This window comes from Stenella coeruleoalba, assembly GCF_951394435.1.
Source record: "Stenella coeruleoalba genome assembly, chromosome: 3".
Taxonomy (NCBI): Eukaryota; Metazoa; Chordata; class Mammalia; order Artiodactyla; family Delphinidae; genus Stenella; species Stenella coeruleoalba.
Genome location: NC_137148.1, coordinates 136,323,625 through 136,344,843, shown reverse-complemented (window position 1 = coordinate 136,344,843; position 21,219 = coordinate 136,323,625). Strand labels below are relative to the sequence as shown.

The following is a 21,219-nucleotide window of genomic DNA, read 5'->3' as shown; positions in this document are numbered from 1 at the left end:
AGCAAAACAACAGCACGATTCTTAACACTGGGAGCATGCCTACTGCATGTCACTTACAGAATTATACGTGTACTTACTTCATTTCTAAGATGAAACCTGCACGTCACTGCACTTGACACTCAAACCATAACAATTAAAAGCTTTTCACCAGCACTGATGACTAGAAAAAAAAAAAATCTACCTTTGAAACTTCTGGGTTCATGGAGTCTAAAAGAACATGGTTTTGTTCTGGGATTCACGTACCACCATTCCTGAATGAAGCTATTTTAAGTTGAAATTACTAAGATTGATACTTGGTCAAAAACACTGATTTCATAATTATCTGCACAAACCTGGAGAGGCCTGGGACAGCTTGTAAGGTGGAGTTTCTGAATCCTAATACATGGTAGGATGGTCAGCTCTTCAAGATCATCTTCAAGGTGGCAACTAAGACTCTGGGCAGATTTGTGGAATCCAGGAACACTGCTCAAAACCAACACTGCTTTAGCTGTTGTTATGGGGACAAAATTCACAACCCAGCTCAGACTGTCACAGAAAGCGTTTATTACCACAGAGGAAATTAGGAGATGTTGGAGCCCACGCAGGGCAGCCTGGGCAGTGCGTGTGATCGGGGTGAGGGAACAGCAGGTGGGGACCCCATCGATCGTGGTTGGGCAGTCTCCGACCAGCAGGTTTGCTCGGCCCAGGAGACTCCAGCTGGGCTTGTTTTTGTGGAGCTCGGGGAGGTGAGCCTTGACAAGCAGGCTTTCTCCCGGACAAAACAAAGAACAGCCAGAACCAAGGCAACAGCTGCACAGACACCACCTTAAAATGGAAATCAAATTAGGCTCATTACATCAGGAACTGCGTTTCACCCTGATCATAAAACAAGGGGGAGAAGGGAGCACTGGCCTCTACTAGATAGCCTGTCTTTGAGATAAGATGCTGTTAAACGTTAAACACTGGCAGGGCCTTTCCCCTTGCTAACACAGGCAGCATACAATTTCCAAGCCAGCTTTAAAAGCCATTGTTATCTTTGTTATCTGTTATTATCTGGATTTTGAACAAAATTGATGGAGTAGGAGCCAGTAGAGGAATCCTGTTTGATCTGGAAATTCTCTGTGGAGAGTCCAAAAGGCCGAAGAACCAAGTTCCCAAGATCTTTTAGTTTACCTGCAATGTAAAAGCAAAAAGTCCAGTAAATACAGGGAGTCAGCGGAAGCAGGAAGACCCCAAGTGCCTCACTATCTGATTACAAGATAAAAAGAGATTCTCTGCAGTTAAAAAGAAACTCCTGCTTTTAAAATCATGAAACCCTCAGCCCCCAATGTACAGCAGAGCAATCACTTCAGCGCCGCCCACCCTGAGCCATGGCTTGCGTAGGGGAGCACACGGGAGCCCTGCCGCGACAGCAAAGCCTCCTGTCCAGACTGGCCAGAGGCGCCAGGGGACAGGCTCTGGGATGAGCGATGGGCTGCTCTTCCTGGGGCCTGAAGGCCAAGCCTGGTGGGGAGGGCCAAGCCCCCCCCAAGTCTGTTCTCCATGGAACAGCAGAGCGACTTGCTGAATCTAATTCCACTCTGCGGGTTTCTACTGAACCTGGGTTCAAACACAAGAGCCTCCTGCTTTTGCAAGTCTTAGCTTCCACACTGAACTCATCATTTCTCAGGAAATGGGAGATCTTGTTCTCTTGCACAGCACCATCACCTCAACAGCCCAGTCTCCCTCCCCAAGTTTCAGGCTTTCCTTGTTAATCACCAAGTGAGTTCATGTCATAAAGACCAAATGAAGACACACAGTATAACCATGGATTTTTATGCTGATTCTCCATACAAGAGGGCCACGGAGTTTATACAGAAGTTGAAGTTTCCAGGACATCTGAGAGATTTACAGGGATATGTGGGCAACAGGATGGAATATCTGAAGCTAGGAGTGTTTTGGAAAATCTTGGTGAGGATGGGTGAATACGTATTTCGACCATTTCTACACTGTTCTAATTTTTCTTGCAGGTCTGCTTCCAATGGAGATGAGGATGAGGGTAAAAGGGAAAGAAACCCCAGATCATCAGAGGTACAGGTTCCTTCCCACCTTGCCCTTGTTAGCAGCTTTGTCCCTTTGAGGTCTCCCACCTTGAAATAAACCCCAGGTAAAGAACTTAAAGATGCATGGCCTTTAAATGTCAAGACCTTTTCTAGTAACTCTTGGCAACTTTTGGACTCAGTCTAAGATTTAGCCCCCTGGCAGCTCACCATATTCACAGTAAGTTCCCAAAACCCAGACTGACCCCTCTCCAGGCAGGCTTCCCAAACTTAAACCTGGAACACATATGCTCAGTGCTGCTGATTAAGGAGAATCACCGGCACAGCCCTTGCCCCTGCGCACAGGTGGCAGCACAGAGAGGCCCAGAGCACTGCTGCAGGTAGATGGATGCGTGAATAGGGGATCGCAACAAGCCAAGAAAACAGAGGGGCCCCCCCACCAGGAGAGCGTGAGTCAGCCAGAACTTGGGCAGTCTGTCTGTCTTGGGGCTGAAGAGAGAGGAGAGAGGACAGCGAGGAAACAATCATTTAAAGAAGCCCAATAAAATGTCACTGCTGGCACAATTCTTGACTCTTCTGACACGGAGTGAGTAAAAAGTAAGAAGAAGCCTCAGGGGCCACTCACATCACAGTCCCCAGGAAGAGCCTGTCCCAGGGCCACTGTGGACTGTCGACCAAGCCAGGGGCCACCACCTGGGCTGGAGGGATCACTGCAAGTCCACCTCGACTGCCAGAACAACAATTTGAAGGCAAATGTACATATGACTTGATATCTACTATAGGAGGCACTGGGATCTAAAGAATACAAGTTATTCTTGGCTTCTGAGATGCTCACAGCCTAGTGGGCACCCAGACACAAGACTGAGGTGAGCGCAGAGGAGCTCGCAGGCCCGTTCAGGGGTGTGAGGAAGGCATTTCAGGAGAGACAAGGCTCTGAAGGACGGGGAGCAGTTACTGAAGGTGGTGAGGAGGCCGCTGCACCTGGAGACGGCGGCGAAGCAAGGGCACAAGTATTCAAACTGCAGATGGAGAGGGGGCAGGGGGCTTTGCGCAGGCCCAGACTTTGCCTAACTGGTTGGAGGACCTGCCCGCCACAAGGAGCCCTGGACCTTCGCTTGGCTGATTCTGTGGAGTGGCAGCCGTGAACACGTGCTTCTCCAGATGCAGGGAGCACAGTTCCCTCCATGCAGAGGTCGAGGGTCCCACGGCTGTCCACAGTCAGTGGCGGAGCAGGGCAGCGACAGAGCAGGGGCCCCTGTGACAGGTAACTGTGGCTCCCCAGTGGCTTTGCTGAAACGTCCCTGGCACCACCCTGCAGTGCAGGACTTCTCCGAACCAAGTCCTCCCTCTTCCCAGGGACCTGACGCGGCTCCCACTCACGTCCAGCTCCTGCCCCTCTGCCTCACTTTCCCTTGCAGGTGTTTCCTCCAATAAATCTCTTGTGTTTCTTTTTTTTTTTTTTTTTTAATTTATTTTTGGTTGTGCTTGGTCTTCGTTGCTGCGCGTGGGCTTTCTTTAGTTGAGGCGAGTGGGGGCTACTCTTTGTTGCAGTGCACGTGCTTCTCATTGCGGTGGCTTGTCTCTGTTACGGAGCACGGGGTCTAGCTGCACGGGCTTCAGTAGTTGTGGCTCACTGGGCTCAGTAGTTGTGGCTCGCGGGCTCTAGAGCACAGGCTCGGTAGTTGTGGCGCACAGGCTTCGCTGCTCTGTGGCATGCGGGATCTTCCCGGAGCAGGTCTCAAACCTGTGTCCCCTGCACTGGTAGGCGGATCCTTAACCACTGCACCACCAGGGAAGTCCTCTCTTGTGTTTCTAATCAAATCTTGCCTTCTGTTTCTCCAAGGACCCAACCTAACACATATGGCATCATTCTTTTTTCCTTTTATTCTCATATCTCTGCCTTTATAACATTCCACAATAGCTTGACTATTATCGCCAGAACAGTAGAACAGGAGATGGGAAGTCTGCTTGCTAAATAGACAACGTACATGAAGTCCCTGGAAGGCAGCAGACACGTAAAAAAGACACATGATTAAATAGTCTCCCCATTAGAGAAGACCTGAGGTTAACCTGACTTGAATTAATTCAACCAACATGTACTAAGTACATATGTGTGGCGGGGATGCAAAGATACAGGACACTGTCTTTACACCAAAATAAGCTTAGACATGATAGAAGATAAGACACACACTGAAGCCAGTTCACATGTAGCTGAGATATAAAATGCTATGAGAGTCAATAAGAAGAAGATGCCCTCCAGCTCGGGCAGGGAGGAGGGAGATCTGGCAGAGCTTTGTGTGTGAGAGTCTGCATTTCAATCACCACTAAAGGACAGGCAGGACTGCAACCATTTGAGATAGAGGGAGTGGGCAGTGCAGGCAAAAATGGTAGGATCAAATGTACGGAGACAGGCAGGCAAGGGTGGGCAGTGTGTCCAAAGGGCTGAAAGGGAGGTGGCAGGGCGCGGCAAAGACCATTGATGGTTTGAGAACAGCTTTCAGGGTTAATAATGCTACGGGGCAAAGTGAAGAATAAACCACAAGAGGAGAGCCTGGAGGTGGTTCTGACAGAAAGCTGGTGAGGCCTAACGGGAAAGAGGCCGTTTATTCACTGAACAAACATTTGATGTTTACACTGTCAGGTGAAGAAGCTCTGAAATTAGGGGTATGGAAATAACAGACACAAACTATATATATAAAATAGATAAGCAACAAGGATATACCAGGAATTATACCCATTATCGTGTAATAACCTCAAATGGTGTATAAACTGCAAAAGTACTGAATCGCTATGCTGTGTACCTGAAACTAACACAATATTGTAAATCAACTACGCTTCAATTAGAAAAAGCTCTGAAATTAGCGTAGGGCCAATGGGAACATAAGGAAACAGAGCACAACATTAAGGTACAACCAACAAGTTTCGGTGTCTGCAAGATTCACCTTTTACTGTTGATGATGGTGGCAGAGAAGCACCTTCAGCAGAGGTCATGCTCCTTCCTAGCTCTGTACACACACACTCACCATCTTCCTGCTGCTGTTCACAGTCAGGGTGGGCGCTCAGAGACTAGGGCAGCTTCGCTGAACCCAAGACAGGACCATCTGCCAAACTAGCCTATCTGCCACACTTTCCACTGGCCGCCAAATCCCACCCCTCCCCCGACCTGGGCAGTATTAGGTTCCTTTATTTCCACTTGTAGCAAATCTGACACCATGACTCAGCCTGAATGTGCCCACATGCCCCTAACTGTTAGGATCTCATCTATAAGAGATCCAATGGCAAAGAGAAGAGTCCAACACTGCTTGTGCTCAGACAAGAACAGTTATGACACGAGATCAAGGCTTGGCACTGGATCCAGTTCTGATAAATATTAACTTCTGCGTCTCCAAGCAACACTGTATTATAAAAACCCAACTGACTCATTACACATAATTTCTCTTCAGAGATACTGACTGTGCAGTAGTCAGTTTAGCATCAGGAGAGCCTGGAAGGCCATTTGTTTTCACCTCCTTAAGATCACTGAGGTTGGAACCAGTGGAATAGATCCTTTAGGACTTTCTCCTATTAGGAGAACCAAATTGCATCCAAGTGAATCTTGACACTGCATTTCCTCTTATGAGGCAGAAAACTAAGCCATGAAGCTGTGACTCTTGCTTTCCTCTGAGCAAAAGGCAAATTAAGAGGGCACAGAATAGAGAAAATAAAATTCACACTCAATTCAAATGCTTATATATTAGTCAGCTCTTGGGTGAACGTAGAAGTGGAAGGAAGCCTTACCAAGAACTATCAAAGAGGAGAAGCTACAGGAGCAGCAACTAGGTAACGAAGCAAAAAGCAGGGCATCGAAAACCCAAAACTGACATTCCCTACTGAGGGGGTGACAGCAACACGGAACTGGCTGAGAGAGTCTCCAGTGGCCAGAGCACATGGCATGGCAAGTGCACAGTCTGTAACGAGTATCAGGCAGGGCAGCAGGAAGAGAAATGTGAAAAAAGAGCCTGGATTTCCATACCCACATGTATGGCTTCAGCAGTTTTAAGGGACAGTAACAATTTCGAGGCTCTCGTGATATTCGGCAAGGGAGCTGATTCTAGGCCCCTCTATCACTTGCAGAGAGGCACACAATGCACAGGAATAGCCAAAAAAGACCTGTTGCATCCTCACAATGACAATGAACAAGTTACTTCCGGCTCCAAATCTAGCTTTTGAACATGGAACATACAAGGTGGTATTCTTAATTCAGTTCACAACTACACACTCATTAGGATGCTAATGGCCAGGAGTGAACACCTGAGTAACTTCAGGAATCAGGAGACCAGCAACACGTTCCAAGAAGGTGGAAGGAGGGCATGGTACAAGTGGAAAACCTGGGCTGGATGCGGAACAAGGCCCCTGTGTGTGCCGAGCAGCTGTGTGCCAGTGAAAGGAAGGTAGGGTTTCTGGGGCAGTGCCTCACCCATGTCTCTTGATCCTTTGGGGGAATCAAAGAGTTTCATGTCACAGCTCTAGGTTTTCCAGGTCAGGACAGCCTCTCGACTGAGGTAGGAAGAGCAGATCCCCCGGAGTTGTTGGAACAGAAGCTAAATGCTCTGAGTCTCTTGGGGTGCTCTGTCCAGGACATCTTTCCCGCCTCATCACACCACTGACTATACCCTTAAGTCATTCCCTGGCTATAAAAGCCACCAGGCTATCTTCCCAGAGGAAAGGACAAAAGGAAACACTCCAGTTACTGACTCCTTTCCTCAAATCTAAACTCAGCATGATTGTCCCTCTCTGGCAAGGACTGTGGCACTATGAGTGACTGCCACCCTGGGTCTCCACTCCTGCTCTAAGGATGACATTTATAAATGACAGACTAAGAAGAGAGGAGCAAGTATGTTCTACCCATTTATAATTCCAATTAGAATTTTTTTTTCCCAAGAAGGGGGGTACGTAGCTCTTCTTTCTAACAACAAGGAAGTCAAGTTACAGAGAGAAAAGGAAAAGCAAGTCAAGATTATCGAACAAACTTAAAGACAATCTCATTTTGTTAAATTATCACATAACGTAGTAAATGCCAGTGACAAATGGTGCTAAGCAGTTTTAAAAATCTTTAACTGCCAATCTTCCAGCAGAAGCCATCATTCCCAGAGAAACTAGCACTAAAAATCATGCAGTCCACTGCAAAAAGCTTGCTCAGAACTTCTAAGCAAGTGACGTTACTCTGCGCTTCTAGAGGGACCAGCCTCCAAAAATCTCAAAGCACACGAATCAAAGGTGGTTCATCTGTAACAAGGAAGGAAGAACACCAGAAAGCTCTTGTGGGGCGGAGAGTGATTTCTCCCTTTAAGGCTCTCCTACGGGAGGTGACACCCAGAACCAATTTTTATTCATGATCCTTATATTCATTAAGAATATAAAGGAAGGGGCTTCCCTGGTGGCGCAGTGGTTAAGAATCTGCCTGACAATGCAGGGGACATGGGTTCAAGCCCTGGTCCAGGAAGATCCCACATACCGTGGAGCAACTAAGCCCGTGAGCCACAACTACTGAGCCCATGCGCCACAACTACTGGAGCCCGTGTGCCTAGAGCCCATGTTCCACAACAAGAGAAGCCACTGCAATGAGAAGCCCACGCACTGCAATGAAGAGCAGCCCCTGCTCACTGCAACTAGAGAAAACCTGCGTGCAGCAAGGAAGACCCAATGCAGACAAAAGTAATAATAAAAAAAAGAATATAAAAGAGTCCAGCCATTCAGACTACTGATGTGTAACAACAAACTGACATATTACTTACCAAGCAACTTAAGTTGTTTATGAAGGGAACAACGTAAGTAAAAGCCAAAGCCACAAGACAGGAAACATCAGCTCATTAGAATTTAGAGTGACAAGGACAGATGGAAGTTTTGATTCCATCTGGAACTGACAATGGCAGTAAGATTCAATTTACACCTATCTCTTTATTTTTCCATATTGGTTCAAAACAAATGGACCCAGGGACCAGTGCCTAAGTGTCTTTTCCAAAACCACTATGCTCAATCACCAAGTCATCTCTTTCAGCATGAAATCCAGCTCAGCTAAATGCAAATTCTTTCCTTCCTTTTTTTTTTTTTTTTTTTTTGCTAAAATAAAGCATCATTGTGAATAGGTAAGAAAATGCTCTCTTCCCTCTTCTTTGAAGAAAAAGTACCTCCAAAATAACTTTTCTGCTCAAACATGGTGTCAAATTTAATTAAATATGTAAATTAGGGAAAGAGCCAATTTTGGAAAAACTGAGGAAGGCTCCAGAAATCTCCCCAAGTCTGAAGCATCTCCCCTTGGAGTCTGAGTCTATCCAGCAGGGGCGAGGGCTTTGGATCGACTAGGTTAGTGGCTTCTTCTCAATCAACTTTGCTATCAGTGATCTTTGGGGAAATCTGTCTCATTCTCTGGATACTAATGCCTAAAGGCCATACATGGCCAGGCTCAATTTATTTTAAATGAGTTTCCTTTAGTCCCATGTGATTGCAATTCACAATATAGATCTAGAAAATATTCATAAGGAAAAATATATAGGAGATCCTGAACAGAGAACTATCAGACAGGTTATAAGCAGACTATGCTGGGCAGGTCTCTGTCCAGGAACCTTTACTCCCCGTCGTCAAGCAGACTGTTCATGAGAGGAATTCTGTAATTCCAACTATAAACATGCTTTGGCAAACCCAAGAAGTAACTAAAACACGGGTCAAATGAAACCATTTCCCCGACCCCCCAACCCACAGTCTTTTCCCCCTTCCTATTTACTACTAATTCTTGCCCTCGCATGTGTTCTCAAACACTAAAGGGACTCTGAACGCCATTTTCAAAACAAAAGTCCCCTTGGTTTTGACATGGTATTGGCTTGTACTGATTGCATCCTAATGGAACGTAAAACCTGAAGCTGGGACCTCCCTGGTGGGGCAGTGGTTAAGAATCCGCCTATCAGTGCAGGGGACATGGGTTCTATCCCTGATCCAGGAAGATCCCACATGCCACGGAGCAACTAAGCCCATGCGCCACAACTACTGAGCCCATGCTCCACAACTACTGAAGCCCGGGCGCCTAGAGCCCGTGCTCCACAAGAGAGGCCACCGCAATGAGAAGCCCACGCACCGCAATGAAGAGTAGCCCCCATTTGCCACAACTAGGGAAAGCGCACACACAGCAATGAAGACCCAGTGCAGCCAAATATAAATAAATAGATAGATAAAAAACACAAAACCCAAAAAACCTGAAGTTGTTTACTCAAATGAAGAAATTCAACTGTTTTTAAGAAATTCATGATCTGAAATAGAGGTTGGTGGCAGCCCAGGTTGGGAGTTAATTATGTTTGCATTCTTGAAGGGAGGAAAATTTTCCAAAAACAAAAAAACAACCCCACAAAATGGAAGTTTAGTTTTTGAAAAGCTGCTATCCACTCTAAACCACACTGCTCCTTCTAGAGTTAAAAATGGCTAAGAACTCACGAGCCCCACGGTACTGGTGCCCACAACAAACAAAGGGCCCCAAAGCTATTTCTAACTGCTGTATTCTCCTCTAATGAATAAAAGTACTGATGGCCCCATCCCCGGCTTCCTAGCTATTTATGGTCAAGAGAAGGTAAGGGAAGCAGACTTACCTAACATATCTTCCTTTAGTCTTTCATTACGTTCCTCAATTTGCTTAGGTAACCTCTGAGGGAAAAAGCACCAAAACATGGGTTGTGAAAATCTTTTGGCTTTATTTTGAATTTGAGAAACATTAAAAACCTCATGTGAAAGCGAGACCAGGTTAAGTACCTATACATGAGCCTATTAAACATAGAGAAGAACAAATGTCTGTCTGTGGGGGAGCCACAGAGACTGGAGTTTGGTTTGGTTCAATGCTATATTCCCAGTTCTTAGCAGAGTGGCCCAAGGAGGACCTCAATAAAAACTTGGTGAAAAACACACACACACACACACACGCACACGCACACGCACACACACACAGAAAATGTCTGAAAGGATACAAACCAGATGTTTACAGGAGTATATTTAGGTGGTGGGATTATAGGTGATATTTATATTATTAATTTTTTTGCTCATTTGTATTTTTTAACTTGAAGTCCTTTCTTTATATAATCTAATTTGTTGAGAAAGCATCAGATCGTTTCAACCTTGGCACTACTGATATTTTGGACTGGGTAACTGCTGTAGGGCTGTCCTGTGCATCGTAGAATGTTTAGAGCATCCCTGGCCTCCACCCACCAGATGCCAACAGTACCCTCCCAGTCATGACAAAGTGCCTCCCCACACTGCCAAATGCCCCCTGGAACCAAATCACCTCCAGCTGACCTAGATTAGAGTCTTCTATGGTCCCTTTTAGCTCTGTAATTGCCCCCAAGTACTCTGGGAGTCCAGTATTAACTCAGTTGTAATAATTCAATATAAAATAAATTCTTTATGCATATAACAGCTAGCTTTAAAAAAAGGCTCCCTTTCATGGAACTCTTAAAACTAATTTGACAAGGATAAAGGCTACCAAGAATTTAGCCAAGATTTTAAGAACTCTATTCCCTTTCCTCATGTCAAATTTAAGTTAATCCTAACACCATTCAGAGATACGTTAAAAGTCAGATAAACTGCTTTCAAATTGCTTATGTATTTTAATTACCCAAACGAGCCCTTCTCCGATTATTCAAAAGATCTGTTGTTATTGAAGGAATTCACCTCAAGTGGGTATAAAAACAAAGCAAAACAAAACCCAAACCACCTAGAATATTAGTGCAGGGAGAGGAGTCAACATTTCTCAGGTCCGCTTGGTGGAATAACAGTCCCGTGAACTAGACAGGAACCTGTATAGCAGGGGCTCAGATGCCCTCAGGGGCCAGAGGGGAAAGGTAGTAAGTAAGGCAAGAGTATGGGCATGCTCACTGTGGAATCGAGAGCGCCAGCTGAGCACCGGCATGTGGGAGCTCAAGGAGGAGCCAGCACGTCCGCATCTTCCAATTTCAAGAGAAGCCCGACTTAGATTTTCATCTAGTAAAATCTTTCCATTTGTAAATGTTGGCAAGTGCCCTCAATTCCAAAAACAAAACCGAGAAGTCTGCCTTAAATAAAAGACTCCTGTAGCTCCCCGGCTCCTGCCACCTCTGTGGCATACTGGGTTCAGAATGGACCTCTCCATCCTAATGGCCCTCTGAAAAGTCTGGCAGCAAAGAAACCTGTTTGGTTAAAGCCAGTGTTTGTCGAACTTACTTGAACACGCATTATTTTGGGGCAATAAGATATACACATCCAATACTGCAGTATATCCTTCAGAGTGTATGTTGCTCTGTGCGTTAGAGATAATCAAAGAGTGGTGCTAAATCTGGAGTTATTTTTAAAGGGAGGAAAACCAGTAACATTTAGTTAACTTACAACTGACATAAAAAATATTATGCCATTTAGAAGCAAAAGGATTGTTAGTGCCAAGGACAAGAACTAGAGTCATTTTAAGAGAGATAAGAAAGTTAGTTTAGGATATATTCAATTGGAAATGTGCTGGCCATGTAACAATGAATAGAAACTTGGTGACTGAGTAAGGAAAAGGATGACAAGAAAACCAGAAATGTGTTACCTATAATATTAAGACTCACTTTCAACTAAACCAGGCACCTACAAGTAGACAAGATTTCCCAGTCCAACAATGAAATAAAGTTCTTGTCAACCTTAGAGGTTAGAGGTTTACAAAGATAACACTTTTAGAATGAAGATTAAATAGTACATGGTACAGTGGGTGTGTGGCCACCACTTCAAAGTTCTATCTCCCATATATTCTGATAAGCTTCTCAAAAGCTTAGAAATGGCATATAGTTGTGTCTCTAAGGATCATTTAACATTCACCAAGTAGCAACACAAGGAATAGAAAATATTTTTGTAAAAAAATTATGTCTACCATACAAGCCTCTCTTGCTTGATGTACTGACGGATCTTTTTCTAGTATGGATTTATAGTCTTCCAGGGCTTCATCCAGCTTGTCAGTCTTCTCGTACAACTCCGCTCTCCTCAATATTGCCCTGATATAGCTGGGGTTTAATTGAATTGCTATAAAAAGAGAAGAAATAATTGTCACCATGAGGAAAAAGGGCCTGTACATCCTCAGCTATATCAAGTTTATTATTCTCCATGGGTCCATAAGGAAAAGTTTTTGGCAAAGGACATACCTACAGTTGGCAAACTTCTTCTGTAAAGGGCAGATAGTAAAGATTTTACACTTTGTGGGATAGACTGTCTGTTACAACTACTGATCTCTGCTATTGTAGCATGAAAGCAAGCATAGACGATGCATAAGCAAATAAGGTTAGCTGTATCACAATAAGCCTTTATTTATGAAGACTGAAGTCTGAAGTTCATAACTTTTATGTGTCTTGAAATATTACTTCTCTTTTACTTCCAACCATTTAATGTAAAAACCGTTCTTAGCTTGTAGGCTGTAAAAAAGCAGGTGGCATGCAGGCTGGATTTGGCTTGTTGACTGTAGTTTACCAAACCCTGGTCCACACCCAAGTCCTGCTTTCCACCTACTTGTCCTTCACCCACTTCAGAACAGACCAAAACACAGAGCTCGAGGCACAGTGAAAACGTAAGAGGGAATTTGAAGGCACATATTAAAAAACTGAGGGAGAACTTTGGTGGCAGACTCTGCTATCATTCTCTCTTTTCTAGGCCTCAGCTACTGTGGTCGTGCCTTGACTCCTGAGGTTACATTTTTAGCTAAATCCTCACTGTTCCTTCAAACTCCTGCTCTAACACCCTTACATCACTGGCACATAATATCCTCTCCTTTTTCCAACAACAACCCTTCCAATAATCCAGTGCCCGCATTTTGGTTCAAGTATACTACATTCTTGTATTCTTTTTTAAGTTGTTTCTTTCTCTGTTAGAAAGCAATATCATGGCTCTAGAACTTTTTTCTTTTCAAGTGATATACTCATTTTTAAATTCACTCATGCTTTCAGTAACTATTTATTTAGTACCTAATATATGCACCTAGTGCAGTGTATCTCTGGAGTATAGTAGTGGCAAACAGAACAGACTACGTCCACGTTCTCATGAAGCTTTAAGCTATTCTAGGAGGCAAGAGAAGATGGCATACAAATAATTTCAGATAGTTTTGTGCTGTAGAGAAAAATAAAACAAGGTGATGTAAATTCAGGTGAAGAGGGGAATAAGTAACTTTAGAGAGTGGTCAAATATGAAAAAGGATTATTTGAGGGAGGCCAGCCATTTGAAAAGCTGAGGAAGAGCATACAGGAAAAAGGACTAACAAGAGTAAAGGCTCTAAAGCAAGAATAACTTTGACGTGTTTGTTGGTGACTAGGTAAGGGCTGCGGAAGAGATGAGGCTGAAGATACGCAACAAGCAGGTCATGGAGGCCTTCCTGGCCAGGGAAAGGAGCTTGGACTTTTTTTTTTTCTTTTTTGTGGTACACGGGCCTCTCACTGTTGTGGCCTCTCCTGTTGCGGAGCACAGGCTCTGGACGCGCAGGCTCAGTGGCCATGGCTCACGGGCCCAGCCGCTCCGCAGCATGTGGGATCTTCCCGGACTGGGGCACGAACCCGCGTCCCCTGCATCAGCAGGCAGACTCTCAACCACTGCGCCACCAGGGAAGCCCTTGGACTTTTTCTTAAGTGTGATACGAAGCCACTGGAATGTCTTCAAGCAGATCAAGACATAATCTGATTTACAGTTTTAAAGGATCACTTTGGCTACAGTGTGGAGGGGATGAGGGGAAGCAGAGACAGCTGGGATGTCACTGCAATGGTCCAGATGAGAGAGGATGCTGACTAAGCTGCTAACAGTGGAGATGAAAAGGAGAGGCCAGATTAAGGAAATGTCTTTGAATCAGAGCCCAAAGGATTTGCTAATCAATCAAGCCATGTGGAATGAAAGAAAGAGTAATCAGGGATGACTCCAAACGTTTTAGTTTCAGCAAGTAAATAATGGATAATAATGCCATTCATTAGAATGAAAAAAACTAACCTCAAGTTGTATTCACGCATGCATGCGTGCGTGGGGACTGCGGAGGCACCAGAGTCTGCTCTGGGCACGTTAAATCTGCAATGCCTACTAGACATCCCAGAGGAGATGTCAACTTTGCAATGGGATACAGGGCTCCAGGCTACAGGGCAGAGCCAAAAATATAAACTATAGCATAGAGATGGGTTATTTAAAGTTGCAGAACTAGATGAGATCACATAGGGAGAAAATATAGAGGGAAAAAAAAAAGAGGGCCCTATAGATTAAGAACTAGGGACTTCCAAAATGATGAGGCTGACAGAGAAGCCAGCAAAAGAGACTAAAAAGGAATAGTCAATGAAACAGAAGAAAATGAGGAATGACACACTGTGTTAAATGCTTTTGGGAAGTCAAGTAAGATGAGGATAGAGAAGCAACTACCGAACAAGAGGAGGGTGTTGGTGACCTTTACAAGATGGGTTTCAGGGGCATGAATGAAACAGAAGTCCAATGGATGTGTAAGGAGAGAATGGGAGAAGACAAAGGAGACACAGTAGGTATAGACAATCTTTCAATGAAGCAGACCAGAGAAATGGGACAGGGGTTGGAGGGGGATACTGGTTCAGGAGAAGGTTTTCTGAAAGAACCCAAACCTCAACATTTCAACTTTACATGCTGTCAATCTCCGCTTAGTCCAGCACATCATATTCTCTTAAAATATTCCCAACTACATAATACTCACAGGAAAAAAAAATACTCCAGTGACTTCTACTACATCTTTTAAAAAACAGAACCCCCTAATTTACATTTTAACTCAGATACTGCCCCCTTCTCAACTAGTGGATAGCTTCTAACAATGCAAATATGTATTGAAGAGAAAGAATTCTTCCCATGATTACTTTTTTTTTTTTTTTGGCCACGCCTCAAAGCTTACAGGATCTCAGTTCCTTGACCAGAGATTGAACCCGGGCCCCGGCAGTGAAAGCACCGAGTCCTAACCACTGGACAGCCAGGGAATTCCCCATGATTACTTTATAAAAACCTCAAATGTCAACTTTTCACTGTAACTTGTGATTTTCTTTCTCAATCCATATAAACAGAATTAACTTAAACTTTATTTATGCCAAGGCTAAAAGACCAAAGGTGACTAGCATTAAATATTGTTCCATATAACTGGTAGTAATGAGCTCCAAATATGACCTCAGAAATAAGTCCTTTGCCAGGGTTTATGCACTGAGTGGGCATGTGTTTGGGGGGGTTAGTGGGAGGAGAAGGGTCCTTAATACAAATAACCATACTAGTGTCAACGTATTTGGCCTATGGGTTCAACAACCCATATGCAGTCCATAACAACTAAGTATAAGCACATGAATACTGATTTAACCAAATCCAAAAACAAATCTGGGAAACACTTTGGTTGGAAACACTTTCCTTCCCCTTCCTCCCATTTTCTTGGCTCCTACACTGAGGGTTACAGCTAGAAATGAATTCTCTTTCCTAGTGTATACTCTGCTAATCAGGCTTACAAGGCATTTTCTCACCGTTTGGTTACAGAGAAAAGAACTGAAAATCATAATCTTGTTCCTAATTTAAACTCTTCAAACCCACACATCTCACACAGATTAAGGTTGAACACCTTCTTCCAAACAAAACAGTACATTCAGAATTAGTTGCAGTCCAAGATAAATAGATCAGAAGAAGTTTGTTAGATTCTAATGTAGTAACAGATACATTACAGATACATCCTTCAGATACTCTATAGAAATACCAAGGATGAAGAAAAGAAATCCAGTAGAGAGGGTGACTAATTCATGTTAAAAAAAAACTAAAAAACAAAACAGAAGAGGGAATTCATGCTTGGTCTGAGAGTGGGATTAGATAATATATAAGGTTCTTTCTAACTCTATGATTCTCTCAGAGAAAATATTATCCAAAGGAGGAAAATGGAAAAAAAACCAACAACAACCCACAAATTACAAGAGTAGTAATTAGCTAGAAAGACTCATGAGAGTAGCAAGATGCAAGGAAAATGACTGCGTGTTCTCCACACCAAGACAAGACAACCGTCTGGCCTATCAGGAAATCTGTGGAAAAAACAATGGTGATCCTATGTCTGGGGCTGTCTCTATCAGTTGGTAGAACGAAAAGACCACGATGGAACTCAGATAGCAGAGGCTTGATTCACTGTGTGGAACCTGAAAGGATAATTAAAATGATGGCAAGGAGGTTTGGATTAAGTACTACATCTGAAGAGAGTACCAATTCCCTAAGAGCAACTGCCCTTCCAAACACACAGATTCAGGTGCCCCAACAGCAGCTAACGAAGACCTTCAACTTCAGTTTCAAAGGAGAGTAATTTGGACATACAGGGAATAAACTCTGTTTCTGTGGCCAAGGTAGCTTGGAATTATTCTCCATATATTTACCAATACAGGATAAACGGACTGAACTATCCATTCAAAAGCATGCTTACACTAAGACAACTACTGTGCAGTACCTCTAAGAAAGGCCGAGAGCTTCTTCTTTAACTGCCTCAGAAGAAGAGTACATGTGTACAAGTAAACACCTGACTGAGAGCCTCCTTATTTGCTTGTCTAGCTGAGGTAATGCTTTTTGTATGTTAACATGCAACAAGACCAAAAAGCTGTACCTTTGCTGCAGTCACTGATGGCCATCTCTTTCTTGTCCTAAAACGAAATAGATCATTAATATGTCACCCTAATTCTGTCTCAAAAGCCCAAAGGCTCAATGACATATGCTGATCATTAATAATTGCTTATGGAGATGCAGAATGCTTTTCAAGGAAATAACACCAAAACACGCGTGTTACTTCCAAGCTAAAATTCAAACTATGCTCACAGCTCTAACTTGAAAGCCTCCTGGTGACAAATTATTCAAGTAGCTTCTTCCTAAAGTATCTTTAAAGACTGTTGCAATTGACTTGTTATATTTGCAAGACACTTTACATTAGAATGTTACAGTGAGAAAACTTTGTGATCAATTAACAGGGCAAATGACTGATATATGAATAACTGAATTAATAACCCTCCTCTTTGGCTAGCTGTTATATATCGCACCCAAAGTGGTATCTTGAAAATGTATACAGATGGTCCATCTACAGACACTGTATGGTTTGTCGCGTAGTCTCAGTTATGAACCTTAATTTATCCACTGATGAAACAAAAATACCAAACAATTCACTAAATAAGATATCTAACTAACATAACTTGCTGAATTGCGAAGCATGGCACAGTGGAAAGAACACAGGATATCAAAAGAACTAGTTTCAGCTCTGACACTAATCTGCTATTTAACTTTTCTAAGCTCTAAATGTCTATTTTCCCCAAATTAGAAATTTTCTACAATGTTAGAGAAATGTGAGTTCAAATAAACATTCAATACTTCCATAATGGCTACTGTAGGAAATGCCAAATATTCTGCAGAATATTTTAGAGCAATGTCTACCAAATTGAGTTTCAGGATTCAATCAGAAACAGTTCCAGGATGGGGAGGGAGTGACTGCTTAATGGGTTTCCTTTTAGGGTCATAAAAAAAACTTTGGAACCAGGCAGTGGTGACGGCTGCCTAACGCTGTGAATGTATCCAGTGCCACTGTGAATGGCACTGAATTGTATACCTTAAAATGGTTAAAATGGTCAATTTTGTAGCATGTGTATTTTACCCACAATAAGCAAAAAAGGTCCCAGAGTCATTTGGGAAACACTAACTATATTATCTCTTCCAATGTTCATCATAGCAATTTACATATTAAAAACTCTAACAAGAAAGAAGTCCTGTAGTAAAGAAATCTGTAAGTCAGTATTTCCCCAACTTATTAGATTTCTATAAATCTAAGATACAACTTCATATTTTAAACTGAAATAGGAGTAAATCCTTATAACTTTTAAAAATAATTAATTAATTAATTTATTTATTTATGGCTGCACTGGGTCTTCGTTGCTGTGCACGGGCTTTCTCTAGTTGCAGTGAGCGGGGGCTACTCTTTGTTGCGGTGCGCGGGCTTCTCATTGCGGTGGCTTCTCTTGTTGTGGAGCACAGGCTCTATGCACACGGACTTCAGTAGTTGTGGAATGCAGGCTCAGCAGTTGTGGCTCATGGGCTCTAGAGCGCAGGCTCAGTAGTTGTGGCGCACGGGCTTAGTTGCTCTGTGGCCTGTGGGATCTTCCCTGACCAGGGCTCGAACCCGTGTCCCCTGCATTGGCAGGCAGATTCTTAACCACTGTGCCACCGGGGAAGTCCCAAATCTTTATAACTTATGTTATAAGTTATACTTTGTGCCCCCAAGTAACTACTTTTAGAGCCTATTTTTTTAGGGCTTTGTCTGCTCTTGTGTAGTCAGGCCTAGAGCTGAAACTCTGTCCTAACTCCAGTTTGCCTTTTCCCTCTCCAGACATGAAACATAAAGCTTGCCCAGGCACACCCAGTCAGGGATGCTGAGCCTGCAAACTTGCCTTTCAGAAATTCTTAAAGCAGTTAACCCATCACTTCCTTAAACTCAGAACATGCTCCTTAAATCACTTCAGTACATTAATTCTGAAAGTCTCCAAGTCTATAATTTTAGGATCTTTTAAAAATATTAGGAATGCAAGTTAAAAGAACAAAACAAACAAAAACCCCACTAACAAACCTATCCTTTGTTCAGGAAAGAGTCACAGAGCAACTCTCTTTTGAGTTCTCCTCAGCTGTGACAGACAGAAGACTAGCAAGGCCATACATTTTCCTAATTCAAGAACCAGCTGATCATACCAGCCTAACACTAGCAATGCCAGTAACTTGGCAATTGTGGGAACAAAGAATCCCAAAACCCAGGAGCCAAATGGGTATGGTACAAAGTTTTCTCTGACACTGAAGGTATCCTTGATCTCACTTCACAATGACAATTTCCAGTCTAAGAATGTGGCTAGATGTCTCCAAGAGGCAAAAGTGAAAGATCAGAATTTTCCAGCTAAGTGTAAAAACTATTAGGTGTGAATTCTGATCAATGGTAAAATATATTAATGACTGTTGTTTTAAATAAACTTAAAACAGTTGTTTTATTTCCCCTAATACAAAATGTTTGTTTGTATACTCTAGAATGATTCCTTCTCTCATGCCACATGAATCACTCTAAAAAACTTCACCCTAGACACTGAATCCAATAATAAAACGTATGAGTCTGGGTTGAAATAAAACTTTTTGCATGTCCGAATATTCAAGCACACCCCCACCCACCTTTAAAAACCCGGGCCATCCAAAGTGACTTTGGTAGAAGCACTAGAGAATTCCAGTCAACATCAAAAAAGAAAGTGATGTAGATACCTGATCTAAAAGAACAGAAAACCACTCCACCCAGTCTTGGGCCTGCTTCGTAGCTGCTTAGAGGTGTGTTAAAAAACCTATCCTTTGTGCTTGGAATACAAGTAGTCACAGTTAAACAAGTGGTATTGTTTTTTTCAAGCTCTCATCATTTCAATCTGGCAAGATTTACTATGTTGACTAAATAGGAATATCAGACAAATCACAAATCTAACTTTTGGTATCCAGCACGATACCAAACAAATATATTTACACTCTCATCTGTCCTAAATTCACCCTGTTACACCAGGTTCTCAATCCTTTGGAAATATAAAATACCTTTGAACTTTCCCTGACACCTACTTTGCATTTAAGCGTACCTCTCACCCCAACTCTTGGACGTTTCTCCCTATGTCCACACTTTCAACAGAAAATCAGAATCTCAGAGATAAGCATCTTGAAGTTCAGTTTTAAGCACTGTTTCCTGTCCCTTTGGGTCTTTATCTAGAGTTCCAGAGGCCTAAAATAAGCAGCTGTAGCTATTCTAGGAGATGCACTAGGCTCTTTGCTTCATTAACCTGCCCTAGTTTGGCGGAAACTTTGCCAGGCTTCCTTCCATGGAAGTGTTCACTCAGCCACTTTAATGAGGAATGTGAACAGTAATCTGACTGAAGTTTTTCAAAATATTTTTTCTATCTTCCCCATGCCCTTTAAATCAGGGAAATATATGGGTAGGAAAAGAGAGGCAGCAACTTTAGAGCCCCTATGCTTGTTTCTGGAGAGAAGCTATCCTATGAAAACACTGTAAGTTCATGTGCTTCTTAAAAAGAAAAGGTCAAAGATACATACCTGTTTCATCCTTGCGGCAGCTCTATTTGAAAACAGGATAGACCTGTCTTTCTGGAAGGAGGATGGACACATCTGAAGGGCTCGACTGTAAGTACTTTCAGCTTCTATATAATCTGAGGATAAGGTAAAATATGAGAGGTCGTTATGATTTTATACCTGATATCACTGTATTCCAAAAGATCTCAGAATGCATCGCTTTCCATTCACGGGACAAAGGTCTCCAACAGAATGCTCTATATGTTCACCTTTAATTTGGCTTATCAATTTAGTAAAGAGTTTTGAAAGGGGATTAGGGAACTGGACAGATGAAAGAGACTGAAATCTGGGATTAATGGCCCGGAATGAAGAAAAAAATTCTATGTATATATTTTCATTAAAGACATTGTGCTTTCATGGAGTCAACCCGGCTAAAACTGCTTCCATGAAATGTTTGGAGAGACATTTTATAGAGCCAAAAGCACAATGTAAAAATCAGCAGTTGACTAAACACCTTAAAAGAGAAAATGGTGATAAATTTATATATTCATTGCCACACAAAGAATTATGGTCAGGGTACTAAAAGAAAAATTGCCTACTCACTCCTTTCTCAGGTTTGAAATATTTAATACTAAAATACAAGGAGATACGCTTTCAGAGAAGCTTTAGTTTTCTTAGAAAAAAAGAAGTGATGATTGCTAAACCAGGATATAAGAAAAAAAATTTTTTTAACCTAAAAGTAACTAGGGGAAGATGTTACTACTCCTAGATTTCTAAAGCATGCACAGTCTGAGATGTGATAGAATTTGATCATAAGATCAAATAGTTCCCCCAAATTATAAGAACGAACCCCACTTATTCCTAAGCAAATATAGGAAACGCAGAAGGAACATCTCTCTACTTAAGGCATCCACAGAAAAAGGCACATGAAAGAGCAACCAAAGTACAAGGAAAATCCTTCCCTCGGCCACACCGGATGCATTGGGCCAGTATTCACAGCACTGTCACAAGTAACGGGGACAATCTTTTTACAGCAATGTAGCAAAATAGCCTTTTAACATTCCAGTTTAGAGTTTCCCAAAGTAAAAACTCAAGAGTTTTTCCTTCTAATCTCTGGGTTTATAGA

At 42.7% G+C, this 21,219-nt stretch overlaps 1 protein-coding gene across 1 annotated transcript in view; it reads right to left on the bottom strand.

Moving 5' to 3' along the window:
* Positions 1 to 526: 526 nt before the first annotated feature.
* TTC1 (tetratricopeptide repeat domain 1) overlaps positions 527 to 21,219 on the bottom strand; it is a 53,233-nt gene continuing 32,540 nt past the window's right edge. Inside the window, exons 4-8 of the mRNA XM_079918138.1 lie at positions 20,118 to 20,230; positions 16,624 to 16,660; positions 11,911 to 12,059; positions 9,632 to 9,686; positions 527 to 1,152 (exon numbers count right to left, since the gene is read on the bottom strand). Of these exons, the coding sequence (XP_079774264.1) occupies positions 1,019 to 1,152; positions 9,632 to 9,686; positions 11,911 to 12,059; positions 16,624 to 16,660; positions 20,118 to 20,230 (488 nt within the window). The 3' untranslated portion in view covers positions 527 to 1,018. The remainder of the gene's footprint in view (positions 1,153 to 9,631; positions 9,687 to 11,910; positions 12,060 to 16,623; positions 16,661 to 20,117; positions 20,231 to 21,219) is intronic.